At 53.1% G+C, this 16,976-nt stretch overlaps 1 protein-coding gene across 4 annotated transcripts in view; it reads left to right on the top strand.

Annotated features, from left to right (window-relative positions):
• Positions 1-16,473, top strand: part of CLIP2 (CAP-Gly domain containing linker protein 2) — a 70,041-nt gene extending 53,568 nt beyond the window's left edge. For 2 of the 4 annotated variants that reach the window (XM_059693437.1, XM_059693439.1), the window contains 8 exons: positions 152-1,087; positions 3,247-3,304; positions 5,487-5,570; positions 6,498-6,654; positions 9,061-9,220; positions 9,983-10,168; positions 10,593-10,655; positions 14,547-16,473. In XM_059693437.1, coding sequence (XP_059549420.1) covers positions 152-1,087; positions 3,247-3,304; positions 5,487-5,570; positions 6,498-6,654; positions 9,061-9,220; positions 9,983-10,168; positions 10,593-10,655; positions 14,547-14,558 — 1,656 coding nt within the window. In that variant the 3' untranslated portion in view covers positions 14,559-16,473. Of the gene's footprint in view, positions 1-151; positions 1,088-3,246; positions 3,305-5,486; positions 5,571-6,497; positions 6,655-9,060; positions 9,221-9,982; positions 10,169-10,592; positions 10,656-14,546 lie in introns of those variants that run through there. The other 2 variants (XM_059693438.1, XM_059693440.1) reach the window with 2 other exon arrangements.
• Positions 16,474-16,976: the final 503 nt, after the last annotated feature.

Below are 16,976 nucleotides of genomic sequence, written 5' to 3'. Positions count from 1 at the left end.
CCAGCACTTGGGTAGGAGTGGATGCCCTTCCCTGCTCACGACCTTACCCCACGGGGACTGGGGCCCTTGCATGGTGAGGAAGCCCCCGCACCCCTGCGGGTCCCCCTCGCTCTCCAGCCGGCCTGCTCACCGTCTCCCTCTCTCCCGGTAGCTGACCACGGTGGCCGAGAAGTCGCGGGTGCTGCAGCTGGAGGAGGAGCTGAACCTGCGGCGGGGCGAGATCGAGGAGCTGCAGCAGTGCCTGCTGCACTCGGGCCCGCCGCCCGCCGACCACCCCGAGGCCGCCGAGACCCTGCAGCTGCGGGAGCGGCTGCTGTCGGCCAGCAAGGAGCACCAGAAGGAGAGCGGCGTGCTGCGGGACAAGTACGAGAAGGCCCTGAGGGCCTACCAGGCTGAGGTGGAGAAGCTGCGGGCCGCCAACGACAAGTATGCACAGGAGGTGGTGGACCTCAAGGCCAAGGTCCAGCAGGCCACCAGCGAGAACATGGGGCTCATGGACAACTGGAAGTCCAAGCTGGACTCGCTGGCCTCGGACCACCAGAAGTCCCTGGAGGACCTCAAGGCCACCCTGAACTCGGGCCCTGGCGCCCAGCAGAAGGAGATCGGGGAGCTGAAGGCCGTGATGGAGGGCATCAAGATGGAGCACCAGCTGGAGCTGGGCAACCTGCGCGCCAAGCACGACATCGAGACGGCCATGCACGTGAAGGAGAAGGAGGGCCTGCGGCAGAAGCTGCAGGAGGCCCAGGAGGAGCTGGCCGGGCTGCAGCAGCACTGGCGGGCCCAGCTGGAGGTGCAGGCCGGCCAGCACCGGCTGGAGCTGCAGGAGGCCCAGGACCAGCGCCGGGACGCCGAGCTGCGGGTGCACGAGCTGGAGAAGCTGGACGCGGAGTACCGGGGCCAGGCGCAGGCCATCGAGTTCCTCAAGGAGCAGATCTCCCTGGCCGAGAAGAAGATGTTGGACTATGAGCTGCTGCAGCGGTCGGAGGCCCAGAGCAAGCAGGAGGCCGAGAGGCTGCGGGAGAAGCTGCTGGTCGCCGAAAACAGACTCCAGGCTGTCGAGTCCCTGTGCTCGTCCCAGCACACCAACGTACGCAGCGCCTTCCTGTGGGCTGTGCGGGCCCCTGGGCAACAGCAGCTCGGGCTTGAGAGCTGGCTGGGGAGGGCCTAGTGTTTACTGATCTCTTTTTTCAGCCCAGGGAAGCGTTCTCGTTGCCCCCAGGTACCTGCCCATTGAGATATGGGGGCACTAGGCTCAGAGGAGGGAGCCTCTTGTCCCTCTGCGAGAAGGGCAGCCGGCCCTGTGACTGTGGGGACCCATGGTGGTCTGAGCTGACCTGGCTGGGTCCCCCACAGACCAGGCCTGGAGAGAGATATACCTCAGAGCAGAGAACAGGCTTCCTCCAAGTCCCCAAGTCCCTGATGTGCCCACACATGTCCTCCTGTGAGTCCCTGTGCCGTGGGCTGGCATTGGCGTGGACAAGCCCTGCCCATCCCCGGGCTCCCATCTCCAACTGGAGCGCTGACCCAGGGATCTGAGGGCGCCCTCTTGCTGCTGGTCCTAATGAGACGAGCCACAGTCCAGTGGTCACTTTCCCAGAGTGTGGAGTCCTGGGAGTGGGGGCTGGAAGGCTGGAGGGGTGGCCATGGAGACGCTACTGCTGCCAGTATCAGCTTTGCTCCAAATCCAGGCATCCCGGCTGAGCACGCTAGGGAGGCCCAGACGGGTTGTGTTCATTCCAGTGGCCTGGGAAGGGCCTTGAGTGGCTCCGGGCACCACACCTTGTGCCAGGCCCTATGTTGCCCCATTTCAACTTCATTCCCACGAGGTCGATGCTCCATTTCATAGATGATCCAACCAAGACCTCAAGATGAGTAACCTTCCCAGGGTTTCTGCCCACCAGTGGCAGAGGTGGTGCCCAACCCTGGTGCCAGAGGGCTGCCAGAGGGTGCTCAGGATGACAAACGTCAGGTTTGATGTGAAGGGACAGCTAGCAGCATGATCGTTGCCTTTTACAGGCCCCGGGGTTCTTGGGCTTCCGGTTCCCCTTGTACTTTACACTAGCACTCAGCATTCAGCAGTAAGTCTTCAGGAGGTCCGAGGACAGGGTGCCTGTCATGCCTCGAGGTCCCGCTGCAGCAGCCTTCCGGCCCCTTCTGCTAGGAAGTGACGTGTTTAACAAGTGCTCTCCCAGGATCCTGGGCAGAGGGGAGGAAGAGCCCAGGTTAGCCTGTGTGCATACGGCCCGATTGGCTTCTCAGGCGGGGGGGTCAGGCCTGGGACCCACACATGGACTCCCTTAGCGGGAGAGGTTTGGGGCTCCGCAGAGCATGGGGGACAGAGGTCTAAGGGTGGCCTCCTGCTCCTCAGTCACAGTCCTCGGGTAGAGGAGTGGGTAGTGACCTCAAGAAGACCTCTCTTGACTTCTGCATGCACAGGGTCTCAGTCTGGACCCACATGTCCAGGTACAACTGGATATTTAGTCTAATAAGTATGAGAATTTTTAAAAGATGTTTTAGTGTCTGCCTCATTTTCCCTGCAGTGTTTGTAAATAAAGATCTAGGGGCTTAGTTATCACTTGCTGCGAACAAAATGGGGCTTGGGATGTATGAGAAGAAGTATGAAGGGCAGGTTGATGGAGGTGACTGCCTCCTGATCTGCAGTGTTAGACTGACAAACTGCAAGCTCAGAGGACAGCCAGCGTGGACAGGAGGCCAGAAACTTTTGGAGAAGGAAGCAGTAAGGGGCCAGTCGATGTTTGCCCAGATTTTTTTTCCTTGATCTTTTCTTCTTCGGCTTCTGAGTTTATTATTTAGAAGACGTGTCAGAGAGAAAGGAAGTAGCATTTCTTGAAGTCCCTCTGGGAGGCAGTCCGGAGTATGCTCTGCACACACTGCCCCATGGCAGTCGATACTTGTTTCATGGAGGGGAAACCGAGGCTGGAATCTTGCCTCTGGATGTTGATGGAAACCAACCTCTGTAGGCATCCCAGGGAAGGAGATGTCTGTTCAATATAATAAACATTTTCAAGAGGTAGGGGCGGGAGGTGTTCACATGGCAGCCACACAGCAGCCTTGGGATGATGGGAACAGAGGAGGGTCCTCTGTTGTCAGGGGGGTCATCTCAAGGACATCTGTGCTCCCTGACACTGCAAGTCCCCTTATGTAGTGTAGCGTGAAGTATGCTGGGCCGGCTGGGGCTGGGGCAGAGGGGCGGCGAGCGTCCCCCTTACAGTCCTCTTCTTTCAGATGATTGAGTCGAACGACATTTCAGGGGAGAAGATCAGGATGAAGGAGACTGTGGAGGGTGAGTGGCCGCTGGGCAGGCGGGACCCGGGCTTTGGGGACAGGCTGGTTGGTTCTGCCTTGGAGCTGGTGCCACCTGGTTTTGCATCATCTGCCATTTGGTGAGAGGTGCCTACTGCATGCACGAGCCATCACCCCACCCCACAGGTGAGGCGGGCTGCGGCTCGGTTTATTGAGTGCTGGGCATACCTTGTTGTTTGTTTGGTTTTACATTGTTTTTAAAATAGGTGTAAACTACTGATGGTCCAAAGGGTATAAGGTGAAGGGTCCTCTTCCCTGTTCCCTTCCCAAAGGCACAAAGTTGGTCAGCTTCTGTCCCCATGCAGAGAGCGTTTCCGCACATACAAGCGGACAGGTAACAGATGGTGCCCTGGCTCCCACTCTGCTCGGTCCCTTACTTTTTTCCATTTAATAATGTGTCTTGGAGACTCTTCCTCATCACTACATTCTTTTCCGTGGTGCACAATATGCCATTGTGTGGAGCTGCCATCCTGTATTTAGCCAGTTTCCTGCTGATGGATTGTAGGTTGTTTTTAGTCTTTGTCTATTGCAAACACCTGCAGTAAATTACCTCCTCCCTGGGCTCAACCAATTTTAACTCCCACTGTCTGTGGTTGAAAGTGTGTTTCCCGCCCAGCCAGTGTGGTTCAGTGGTTGAGCATCGACCCATGAACCAGGAAGTCACAGTCTGATTCCCGGTCAGGGCACATGCCCAAGTTGCAGGCTCGATCCCCAGTAGGCGGCGTTCAGGAGGCAGCCAATTGGTGATTCGTTCTCATCATTGGTGTTTCTAACTCTCTCCCTCTCCCTTCCTCGCTCTGAAATCAATAAAAACATATTTTAATAAGAAAAAAAAGTGTGTTTCCTCACAAGCCTCCCCGACAATGTTTCATCAAGCTTTGTGATCGCTGCCAATCTGAAGAGTAAACGATGTTGCCTGATGTAATTTCAACTTACCTTTCGCTCACTGTGGCTGAAATGCCATTTCCATTTCTACTGCATCCTTTACCCATTGTATTCCTGTTGTTATTGATCTTTTTGTTCATTTTTTAGAAACTCCTTATTTATGACATTGCAAACATATCCCCCAAGTTGTGGTTTGGTTTTCTTATAATGGTATTTGCCATGCAGATTTTCTTAAATCGATCTTTTGGGGGGAGGGGGACCTTCTGTATTTATTATTTTCATTAATTATCTCATGGTTTCTTCTAGTACTTTTTAGTTCCATATTCTATGTTTAAATCTCTGATCCATCTAGAATTCATCCTTCTAGAAGGTGTGGGGTAAGGATCCATTTTTATTTTTTTCCTAAAAGAGTACCCCATATTTGAAAAACTTATCTCCCCTTCTCTACTGATTTGAATTACCAACCTTATTATTTATAACTTTCCTTATGTAACTGACTCTATTTCTGGATTTTCTATTCCTTCCAATGACTTTTCTGTCTGTTCATGTGCCAATTCTATAATTTTTAAAAATTTTTTTATTGATTTTAGAAAGGGAGGAAGGGAGAGAGAAAGAGAGAGAGAGACATTGTTGTGAGAGAGACACATCGATCGGTTGCCTCTCACACCCTCCCTGACTGGGGATCAAATCCATGACCTTCTGCTGTAGAGGATGATGCTCCAACCAACTTAGCCGCACCGGCCACGGCCTATAATGTTTTAATTATCCAAGCTCTGTTTGGTTTTTAATTACTGGCAAGGCTACCCTTGCCTAACTCTGCCCTTTCAAAATTCTCTTGGCCATTTTTTTTTTTTTAATCCTCACCTAAGGACATGCTTAGAGAGAGGAAGGGAGAGAGAGAGAAACATCGATGTGAGAGAAACATCTATCGATTGCATTTCACTCTGGCTCCAACCAGGGATCACATCCACAACCCAGGTAAGTGCCCTGACCGAGAATTGAACCGCAACCTCCTGGTTCATACATCGACGCTCGACCACTGTGCCACACCAGCCGGTTCGTCTATCCAGTATTGAATGCACAGGGCCAAGTGACATGGGCACCATTATTACCATCTCCATTTTTCACTCGAGGAAACTCTGTTAAGTTGCCTGAGACCGCTCAGTACTGGAGCCTTTAATTCAGAGTGAGCTACCCAGGGGGATGGGTGGCAACCACTGGACCCCAGCACTGGACCCGGAGCATTAATGGCCCCTCATCTCTCCCTTCTCCCCTAGGCCTGCAGGACAAGCTGAACAAGAGGGACAAAGAGGTGACAGCCTTGACGAACCAGACTGAGATGCTCAGGGCCCAAGTAAGTGGTAAGTCTCCCTCCCGATGGCAGATGCGGGGGCTTTCCTCGGGCCCCTGCCAGTGGAGCGCGGGGAGGGTTGGCGTCTGGGTCAGGGTACCCTCCTGCACTCCACCTTGAGGAGGAGGGGGCCTGGGCCAGCTCACCTACACAGAACTTCATGGGCAGCAGGGAGTGGGGGGATAGGAGCCCTTTCATGGCCCATAATAGAATCAGGGACCCCAGCCAGCTTCTCTCGCCAGCGGCCCCTCTGTTCTGAATACCACCAGGACGTTTTGGTTTCTCAGGCCACTTGGACACAGTCTGTCTGCCCCAGCCCCTAGAGGAAATACCAGGGTTTTGGAATCGGGGTAAGGGCACAGGCTGCAACAGAGAGCAAGGCACAGGGGAAGTGAGGACAGGGGGAGCCCGGGGTGAGGCAGGGCGTCTGGAATTTGTGACTTGGTGACAAACCGGCCCTGCTTCTTGTCCGCCACAGTATCAGTGGTGGTGTCTGTGAGATGGCCCCTGTGCTGGGAAATGGCTCCCACCCAACCTCTCTCCAGTTCCCATCACGTTCCCATGGCCTAATTGGTTCCAACAAAGGTCAGCTGACCTCAGTTCCTCCAAGGCAAAGGTGAAGCTAGAGCCTGTCCCTGTTCAGGCAGGAGTGGAATGCCGGGCCTGTCTCGGGCGGACTGCTTCCCACCACCCCAGGGGCCGGGCTCTGTGCTTGGGGTCCCGGTCTGCTTTTTGTGGCTGTTCTCTCGGCCCCTGCTGCCCGGCTCTGCAGGACCTGAGAGACCCACTCAGTGGAGTGTGTCCCTGTGAACACACCCCCCCACACACACACCCCCGCCACCCTCCAAGAAAACTGGCTCCCTGCCCGGGTGCTCTGGTGGGACAGATTCCCACGGCGATCCTGACCCCCCCTTCTTTCCTGCTGGCTGACCCTCAGCGCTGGAGAGCAAGTGCAAGTCGGGGGACAAGAAGGTGGACGTCCTCCAGAAGGAGAAGCGGCGCTTGGAGGCCGAGCTGGAGGCCGTGTCCCGGAAGACCCATGACGCCTCGGGCCAGCTGGTGCTCATCAGCCAGGAGCTGCTCAGGAAGGAGCGGTGCGTAGCGGGCAGGGTGCTCGGACCCGCCTGGCCTGCCCCCCAGCTGCCTTCCCTCGCCTGACCCTCACCCCGCCTGACATTAGCCAGTCTTCTCCAGAGGTGGGCGAGGATGGCCTGGGTAGGACGGGTGGCTGGCATCACCAGGGGTCTCTGTGCTCTCCTCTAAGCTCAGGGAGGCCTCAGAATCCTCCCTGCACAGTGCTTTCTCCAAGCAGAGCTTACAGGCAAGACGCGTGGTTCCCACCTTCCGGCCTTCACTGCTGCCTTTAACTCTTACAATCTATTGAGGACTCCCAAGGAGCTGTGTTTGCTTATTCTGTATTGGTCATATTAGAAATTAAAACTGAGGAATGTAAAAATACTTATGAACTCATTTAAAAATAATAAACCAATTGCATGTACCATAAATAACATGCTTTGGATAAAAAGTAACTGTTTTCCAAAACAAAAAAAATATTTAATGAAAAGAGGGGCATTGTTTAACATTTTGTAGTCAGTCTTTGCAGTTTGTTGTTTTAGTTGAAGCATATTATGAAAATCTGGCCTTACAGTGATTTGTAGTTAGAAAAGAATGTATGTTAATATTGTTTTCAGATCACTAATATGCTACATGACCCCAAGAAAAAATTCATTGTATGTGCATGAGAAATGATAGTGAAAATAGTTCTAACCCATGGACCCCTTGAAAGGGTCTTGGGGATCCCTGAGGGCTCCCCATGTCACACTTTGAGAACCACTTGGTTCCAGTTTATAGACATGGTTTGTGTAACCTATATGAGGCTTTAGGGGGGAAAAACACCTAGATGAGCATTTAAAAAATCAGAAGATTGCACATAAAATCTAGATTTCTCCAGAAGTTCTGACAACAATAGGCTGACTCCCAGCATAGTAACAACCAGTCATTGCTGGGGAGCGCCTGCACGCTCTCAGTGATCAGGGACGTCTCGTGTCCCCCTCCTCCACCCTATTCATCATTTTACTTACACCCCCTTATGGGCATGGTTCGCCAGCCCCTGTAAACCTCTGAGGTTCATCCTCCGATTGAAAGGAATCTTGTTAAAGTACAAGCACCTTTTTATAAAGGAAACGGTGTCTCTTCCCTTCCCCTGCTGTTCAGTCTGATGACACACTGGGAGTTTCTGTGCTAGATTTGCTTTAAATTTAGCACCTCTCTAGAAAATGTGGCCCTTCCCAGGGGGGAGGGAGACGGGTGCAGCTGGGGAACGTTCCTTCCCAGCGTGAACTCACAGCCCGGCGCTCCGTCAAGGCCCCACTGCTGTCTTGCCCCCCATATCCTCCCTGTCCAAATCAGATACTTTTTCTCGGTGCTCAGCCCAGTCTTGCCTCCTCTGGGGAGTCTGTCTTCCTCTATCCACAGGCTCATTTCCTCCTCTGTCCCTCAGCACTTACTCAATTGCTACCTTCTTCTTTTTGGACATTTCACTCTGTCCAGTCCATTCTCGAGGCTTAGCTCTCAGCCCAATCTCCTTTGAAGCCTTCCTTTATCGAAGTTGGCCACCACGCGCTCCTCCACGCGCTCCTCCCACGCGCCTGTGCCGCTGAGGACGGGAGTGGAAGATCAGCTAGGAGTATGCTGGCAGATTAACCAGTAGAGATTTACTTTCCTCACAGAACAGGAATCTTGGAGTAGCCATGGATGACGGTTCAGTAGCTAAAAATATCAGTGCTAAGTGATTGGTTCTCTTGGACTCTTCCTCCTGGTTGCAAAGTGGCTGCTGGAGCTCCAGCCATCACATCCATAGCAGGAAGGAGGAGGAAAGGGGCAGTACCGGTGGACTTCCACTTTGTTCTCAACTACCCATGGCCACCTAGTGAGGGAGTTTCTGTCTCCTCTATAGTAGTTGCAGGGAAGGGAAAAGGCGTAGAAGGAGTGTGTCCTGTTCTCAGCCTGTGCCCATTGCAGACATCGCTCACTGACTGCCGCACTCTTTTCTGCAGAGCCTGGCTGTGCCTGAGAATCATCCTCATCACAGTATTCCAGGCAGCTACTGCCAGCTGGTTAAGGGTTGACATAGGAAAGAAAACTCATCTGATTTCAGCCGTTTAAAATGTCTTGCCTCATGGGTGCCCTTGGATGAATATTTTGTGTGCTTTGCTTGATTTTTTAGTTAAACAAATATTCTCTTTTAAAAGACAACAACTTTAAAAACATTCTAGGAAAGGCCAAGTCCTCTTCACTGTTCTGTCCCTAAATCCTGGTCCCTCTTGGGCTGTGGTTGCATGATTTCATGCCTCATGTTTCCACTCTGGCCCCTTCTGGCACAGGTGCTGTTTTAATAGCCAGTCTCCCCGTCAGAGTGGCCATCTCGAGGCATTTGGCAGATAGCTGGAGTGTGGGAGTGACTGTAGCTGTTCTGTGCCCCCCCCCAACCCCTCCCCCAGGAGCCTGAACGAATTGCGGGTATTGTTGCTGGAAGCCAATCGCCACTCCCCAGGGCCCGAGAGGGACCTGAGCCGTGAGGTCCACAAGGCTGAGTGGCGGATCAAGGAGCAGAAACTCAAGGATGACATCCGGGGCCTTCGTGAAAAGCTGACTGGGCTGGTATGTCGGAGCAGGGGAATGCGAGGGTGGGACTGAGGCTGCCCTGCTGTCAGGCCAGGAGAGTGGTGACCTCCTGGAGCCATCCCGGGAACCGCCAAGCCTCCGAGAATTCACAATCCCCTAGAACCACAGGGTCAGTGATGTAGCTCGTGGAGGGGTCACAGGCAGCTGCTTTTGCAGGCATCGTGGCTGGCTGCTGTGTGGCAGTCTAGGTGATGCAATGCAAAGGATACTGTCTAAGAATCTGACCTATCCATAGGTAAGATGGGCTATGCAGGGTGGTGAGCTCCCTGCCCAGCGAAGTAATCAACCAGAAAGCAGCTCCTTGTTCAGGGTCCTGCAGAGGGATTCACACATGAATGTCAGGAAGAAGGGGGCGGTGTGTCTCCGGAGACCATCTTGGGTGGGGCAGCTGTGTCCTGCTGGGTAGGGGAGGGGGCGTAGAGAAGTCACTATAGGATGGGGTCTGGGGTCAAGAGGAGGGACCCATATAAGACAGTGGAGGGAGTAGGGAGAATCAAGAAGGAAAGAGGAAGGTGCCTGGATTTGGGGACTTGGAGGATGTGAAGCATCTGACAGAGCCTACTTCAGTGGGGACCCTCAGGTGAGGGAGGGGGGCCGAGGAACATCCCCATGATGCTCGGGCCTGGCCCAGAGATGGGGTGGGGCCAGGAAAATTTTCTGCCTGGAGGAGGTCACCCTCCCCTAACACATGCACACTGCACCCTCGCGCATGCTTTTCCTTTCTCCGGCCACTTCTAGGACAAAGAGAAGTCGCTGTCGGATCAGAGGCGCTACTCCCTCATTGACCCGTCCTCAGCACCGGAGCTCCTGCGGCTACAGCACCAGCTGATGAGCACAGAGGACACACTGCGGGATGCACTGGACCAGGCTCAGCAGGTGGAGAAGCTCATGGAGGCCATGAGGAGCAGTCCCGACAAGTCCCCGGTGAGCCATGGGCCAGGGCTGGGCTGACCAGGCAAGCCAGTGGGCAGTGTCCTCATGGAGCAGGGCCCTATCCTGGGAACCCCTGTCTGCAGGGGAAGGCAGCCCTGTCCTCAGACCCCTAGTCTTCAGGGGGAGGCAGCCCTCTCTATCCTGGGAACCCTGGTCTAGGGGGAGACACAGGCATGTGCTCTGAGAGCCCCAGCCCAAGGGTACATGGCTTTGCCATGAGGGTCTCAGACCAAGGGGAGAGATGCAACCTTGCCCTGAGAGCTTCGGTCTACGGGTCCTGGGACCCCCATTCTGAAGAGCTCTAGTCAGTTTGGAGCCTGAGAGGATCCTATCAAGAAGACATCGCCATCTAGTGGACGAACGAGGAACTGTTGTCTGGTGAACCTCACTCAGCATCTGCCCGTGACTCTTACAGGCCATTGGCAATTCGGGTTCTGCAAACGGCATCCACCAGCAAGACAAGACCCACAAACAAGAGGTAAGGCGCTCTCTGGTCCCGGGGGACACCGTGGCACCCCCACTGCACGGGCAGAGCAGAACCTGACAAGTCACCAAAAATACAAACAAAGGTGCATCATGCAGATGCTTCACAATAGAGTCTCTCACAGAGGAACCCGTGCAGTCCGTCTTGATTCAGAATTCCTCTTGCTTTTTAACCTTGTTCCCCTGTTTTAAAAAAGTGTTTATTATAAAGTAATACATGCCCCTTGGGAAACTTTTGAGAAAAAACAAAAATACATAAAGAAGAAAATACTAGTAGCCCTCCCACTCAGAGATGACCAAGGTTAGTGTTTGTAAGTGGCAGCCTTCCTGAACTTTCCTAAGTGTGTGTATGTGAACACATGTATATGTACCATCAAGCCTCATTATTCACAGATTCCACATTCGCAAATTTGCAACTAAAATGTATTTATAACCCCAAAATCAATATTTGCAACAATTTTGTGGTCACTTATGGACATGTGCAGAGCAGGGAAAAATCTGAGTTGCCGGACCTGCATGTTCCCAGCCGAGGGGTAAGAAGGCTGCACTCTCCCTTCTTGTTCCAACTCTCATACTGCAAACGTGTCCTTTTTGAAATCTATTTAGTGCCACCTTTTTCACATTTTTGTGCTTTTACTTGGTGATTTCTGCTGTTTACAATGACCCCCAAGTGATGGCTGTGTGCCCTACAAAGAAAATCGGTGTGTTAAATAAGCTTCGTTCAGCTCGGACGATGTGATTCAATGGTCGAGTGTCGAACTATGAACCATGGAGGTCACAGTTCGATTCCCAGTCAGGGCACATGCCCCGGTTGCAGGCTTGATCCCCAGTGTGGGGCGTGGAGGAGGCAGCTGATCAGTAACTCTCATCATTGATGTTTCTCTCTGTCCCTCTCCCTTCCTTTCTGAAATCAATGAAAATGTATTTGAAACATAAATAAATAAGCTTTGTTCAGGCGTGAGTTATACAGTAAGTCCTCACTTGAGATCATTGGTGGGTTCTTGGAGATTGCAACTCTAAGCGAAATGACATATAACAAAACCAGTTTTACAATTGGCTAATTGATATAAACAAGAGTTAAGTTCCCATGGCATATTTCTGGTCACAAAAACATCACCAAACTTCTAAATACAGACCCCAAACACTTCTAATATTAAACATTGAAATAAATGTGAGCTCTACATACATTTAAGAAGAAAAAAATAGGTAAGATCATTATATTCCAACCTGCTTATTCCAGTTCAGGGTCACAGGTGGCTGGGTCTCTCCCAGCAGCTCAGGGCACAAGGTGGGACCCACCTGGACAGGACGCCCTTCCATCACAGCGCCACTCACACCCACACCCACGTGGACTGGGACAGTGCAGGCACGCCAGTTTATCTCACATGCACGTCTTTGGAATGTCAGGGGAAACCAGAGCCCCCAGAGAAAACCCACGCAGACATGGGGAGGATGTGCAAATGCCACACAGACAGTGGTCCCGGCCAAGAATCGTCACCGTCACCATTATAACAAAACGATGTTATTTGAAGACCTGCTGTACTGTTGGCCTTGAGTTGTTAATGAGTCAACAGCATGTGTTAAGATGTCTTTACACAGAATCACACATAAAACATGGTTATGTAAGATCAGTTGACTAAAACGTCCTGACCAGAGGTTTGAGGGAACTTAAACCCATATTTCCACCTGGAGCAGTGGCTCGGTATTCGGTAATTCAGCGCAGGTGATGACTTTATAGAACATAACTACTGTGAATAATGAGAAGCTGCTATATGTGTATGTATATGCATGTGTGTAAACATTCACTTTGTTTGGAAATCATTTCAAAATTACCAAAAAACTGCAAGAATAAAAATAGTACCTAGCATGTCATCTGCCCTTTCCCACCTTGCATTGTAAGCATGTTGCCCTGTCTGTTTCATCTTTTGCTCTCTATGTGTAGATGTGTGTGTAGTAATGTTTTTCTGAACCATGTCAGTATAATAGCATGTCTTGGCCCTTAACACTTGGCTCTGTATTTTCTGAGTAAAAGGACATGATTATACATAACAACAGTGCAGTTGTCAGTTTCAGCAAACGTAACATTGATGTAAGATTTATATCCATTCTACTCTCCATACCCATTTTCCCTCTGTACAGGATTCGTCGCAGGTTAAGTCAGCTTATTGCACTTAGCTGTTGTCTTGTTAGTCTCCTTTAATCTGGAACATGTCTTCAATTTCTCTTTGATTTTTATGATATTGACATTTTTGAAACATAGTCCCCACTCCTTTTTAAAATATATATATATCTGTATTGATTTTTAAAGAGAGAGGAAGGGAGGGTGAGAGAAACACAAACCGATGCGAGAGGAATATCCATCAGCTGCCTCCTGCATGCCCCCCACCCTTTTTTAAATAGAAGATTCCTCATTTGAGGTTTGCTGGTGGGTCCGCGTGATCTGAGCCAGGTCCTGCATCTCGGGCTGGAACACTTCGGCAATGTCGTGTCCTCCGGCATCCCGACCGGGCGCATGATGTCCATCTGCCCTTCCCTCCTGATGTGCACTGTGATCACCTCGCCCAGGAGTTATCTGATTTCTCCACTGCGTAGTTACTGGCTCTTTTCTAACAGTCAGTCTGTGGGGACTGTAGGGCCCTGTGGATACCCTCTCACTGACCCCCTCCCCTGGAATTCGCATCCGTGGATGACTCTGGCCTCAGCCAGTCTTTACTGTGATGGTTGCAAAGCAGCACATACATCATTTTAATAGAGTAGGTCTCACACTATATTCAATTTCACCTCCTGTATTTTTCACTGAATATTTTAAACATCAGCATGTTCTCTCTTCCTTAAGCAATCTCTGTTAAGCCTACGTTTTCTAACATTATGGGTATAAAATTGGTTTTCTAGAACTTCATGGGCCTAAAGGTGCCTGTGACTCCTGTTATTGTCATGTCTTTGGTTGACTGTTGTGTTTGTTTTTTTTTTAAAATATTTTTTATTGATTTTTTACAGAGAGGAAGGGAGAGGGATAGAGAGTTAGAAACATCGATGAGAGAAACACATCGATCAGCTGCCTCCTGCACACCTCCTACTGGGGATGTGCCCGCAACCAAGGTACATGCCCTTGACCAGAATTGAACCTGGGACCTTTCAGTCCGAAGGCCAACGCTCTATCCACTGAGCCAAACCGATTAGGGTGACTGTTGTGTTTTAAGAGGGTGCCTGGTGGCCCCACCCCACAGTTAACACCTGCTTTTACCCACAGTGTTATAGGCACCCACCTGGGGCCCAGCTGCCAGCCCTGTAGGTGGGAAGAGCCCAGCACCGGCTCTGTCCTTGGTTTGCTATGTGACCCCGGGCAAGTGAGGCTGGAGGAACTTTCCTTCCACCCTGGACAGGAGAACCCCTGGGCACACATGCTCACCTGGAGATAGGAGAACCTTGGACATAGAATCTGCCAAGGGCCAAGGAGAGAACTGGGTGGGGAGGGGCACAGAGCTTAAGCGGGGAGTGTCAGGGTATGAGAGCCAGCCCTGTGTGGCTTCGTCTACCCTTTGAGGCACAGGGGTCATCCCAGTTTGCAGACATGAACACCAGGGCTTGGAGTCTTACCTCCAATTTTTATTTTCTTGGATCCAACCTCCACACAGGAACGCAGGGCTCTGTACACCCACCTGCTCTTGCCTCTTCTCCTTAACTTCCCCTAACAGCTCCCACCCTCCCTCCTATCTCACCATTCTTCAGCACTCAGCAAAGAGACTTTTTCTGCCCCAGGGCCTTTGCCCATGCTGTTCCCTCTACCTGGCACCGGTGGGTTCTCCTCCCCCAGCCCCTCCTTTTTTACCTCCTCCCCTCTGCCACTCCTGACAACACTTGCTGATCAAGCCCTTGCTCTCTCTAGGACAAGCACTGACCCTGAGGGCCATCATGGAGCAGCCCCGTCCACACCGGAGCCACTCCTTTCTGCCCCAGTGGCGCCCCCTCCAGGCAGCGGCCAGGACTGTTACTTTGGAGACAAGAACAGTATTTGTAACAATAATGTACCTACCGTCTGGACAATCCCCACCCTCAACCCCCTGCCGGACCAGGAGGCTTCCTCAAGCACGAACTTCCACAGAGAGCGGTACAGCCCGGAACCTGCAGCCCCGACGCCCGGACACCCAGCAGCTTCTGGGGGAGGCTGAGGCTGTCCGACCAGGCCCTCTCCCCAGAACGAGCTGCCCTGGGGCCATCCGGAGCGCGTCCCTACCTCCCTTTCTTCCCTTCCTTCTCCCGGGTCCCCCTCGGACCCCAGAGAGCCATGGTCCCAGGAAAGGTCAGAGGAGGCCCAGGGTCTCCTTGCAGGCACCAAGGAGCGAAGTCCGGGCCTCAGGAGCCACTGAGGACCCCTTTTCTGCACCCTCTTCCCGGCAAGGCAGTTCCCAGGGCTGCTTGTCCCCACATCCTGAGCCTCCTTCAAGCAGTGGTGCAAGCTCCCCTTAGCCTGTCTGCCCAGCGAGTCCCAGGTTCAGGGTGTTGGGGTACAAGGTCCTTTCCCCCCAATACCAACATACACAACTCCAAGCTGCTGGCCAGAGGGTGGCCGCCAAGGCCAGGAGCACAGTATTAGGAAAGTGGGAGCCCTGTCCTCACCCCCACATCGACCTGGCTTGGAGCTGGGCCAGGATGGCTGCGGGGGAGTTCAGACCGGTGGCCAGGCATATTGTAACTGGTCGGTAATTCGGTGTCCCCTGGGCTGACTAGTTGTTCCAAAACTGGGCGTCCCCCTGCAGGTGCACTTGTGCGCACCCTCACGTATGCACCCACTGACCCTTGACTCCCGCACACTCACAGGGTCACACACGGCCATGCCGGTGGGGTGTTTGCATCAGCCATGCTCAGGCCACACAGGTGCACACACTTGGGTTCCAGGACTGAGCCCCAAGCCAGGCAAGGTAGTGACCGCACACACCACAGACATCCCTGCAACCTGGCAGTGCACGCACACACCCGGGTACACGCAGTGAGTGTTCAGGGGTGTGTGTGCCAGGCACAAGCATCAGGATGCACAGGTACCAACAGCCCCTTTCAATCTTACCAGGCCCCGGCCTGGAGCCTTTAAACCTTGTCTCCAGAAAGAGAACCCAAGGGATGTAGTTGGCAAGAAAAAGCTACGCACCTCTCCCCTCCAGCCCTGTGAGTCTCCAGGCCTGTGTGTGGCAGGGGAAGCCAGCTCTGGCCCAGCAGTGCCCACCTCTAGAGCTGGAGGGCCCACAGGCCATGGCCTTGTGCCGCAGCACCGCTGCTGGGGGGTACAGGGAGGAGCCTAGCACCCCATCACGGTGTCCCCAAGGTGCACCAGGACGGGTGTGCGGTCTGTCCAGGGAGCAGCCCAGGTAGCCTGCAAGTGCTCCCAGATACAGGTGGCTGGTGCTCACCGCCTTGCCATCGTGGGGGCAGCCAGTTTGTCCCATCAGCCCCCTCCCCCCCCCGTTGGCTTTTGGTAGCTCCCGCATGCTGTTTTATTAACAACAGTCTAGGAGCGATGCTCTAGTGGCCTAGCCCAGAGTTAATGCTACTCTTTTCAGCAAATTCAGGCAGCTGCCCCCCTAAAGGAGGTGCTGACTAGCCTACTAACAGCCAGAGGCCCACACCGGAGGGCTGAGCCCCAGCTGGGTTTGCAGGCGGCAGGTATCACAGAAGCGATGTCCAGTGAGCATCTCTGACCAGTGTGGACTCAGCCACATCCCTGCCAAGTCCCCCCCACGCCCTCCCCTCCCCGAAGTGGAATTGTTGACGTGTGGCAAGTCCGTGCTCGAGACAATAAAGCTTGTGACTGAGGTCCAGGACCCGTGCCGTGTCTGCTTCTCTCTGTCGGTGCCCTGGCTCCCAGCTGTGGGCACGCCGGTGCCGGGACTTGGTCTCAGTCCTGTTCCTGGTGGGCTGCCTGCCGATTTGTCTCGGGTGTGAATGGCTGGTGAGGACCTCAGAGGGCCTGGTGTTGCAGACGGCCGGGGCTGAGCTGCCTGGTTTGGGTTTGAACGAATCTTGTTTGCAGCAGTTCTTTGAGAGGCGGAGGTTTGAACTTGAACCTCTTAGAGTTATAAGTGGGCCTGCAAGAAAAGAAAAGTCCCCCAATATGCGAAATAGGGATGGGTCGGCCGACACCAGTTTGCTGAGTTAGGGAGAGCACTTTCAAGTTCGGAGCCAGTTCTGTCCTACCGCCAGCTGTCTGTGGGTCACATGAACAGTCAGCGTCTGCAGCTCTGTGGTCCTTTTACAGGCTTTGTCCTTGAGGTGGCCTCCCCGGAAGACGGAGCAGGCCCTCCAGGCTCCCAGCTGAGGGTCCAGG

This window comes from Myotis daubentonii, chromosome 4, assembly GCF_963259705.1.
Source record: "Myotis daubentonii chromosome 4, mMyoDau2.1, whole genome shotgun sequence".
In the NCBI taxonomy this organism is placed as follows: Eukaryota; Metazoa; Chordata; class Mammalia; order Chiroptera; family Vespertilionidae; genus Myotis; species Myotis daubentonii.
The sequence above is the reverse complement of the archived record's forward strand: the minus strand, read 5'-3'. Positions and strand labels throughout refer to the sequence as shown.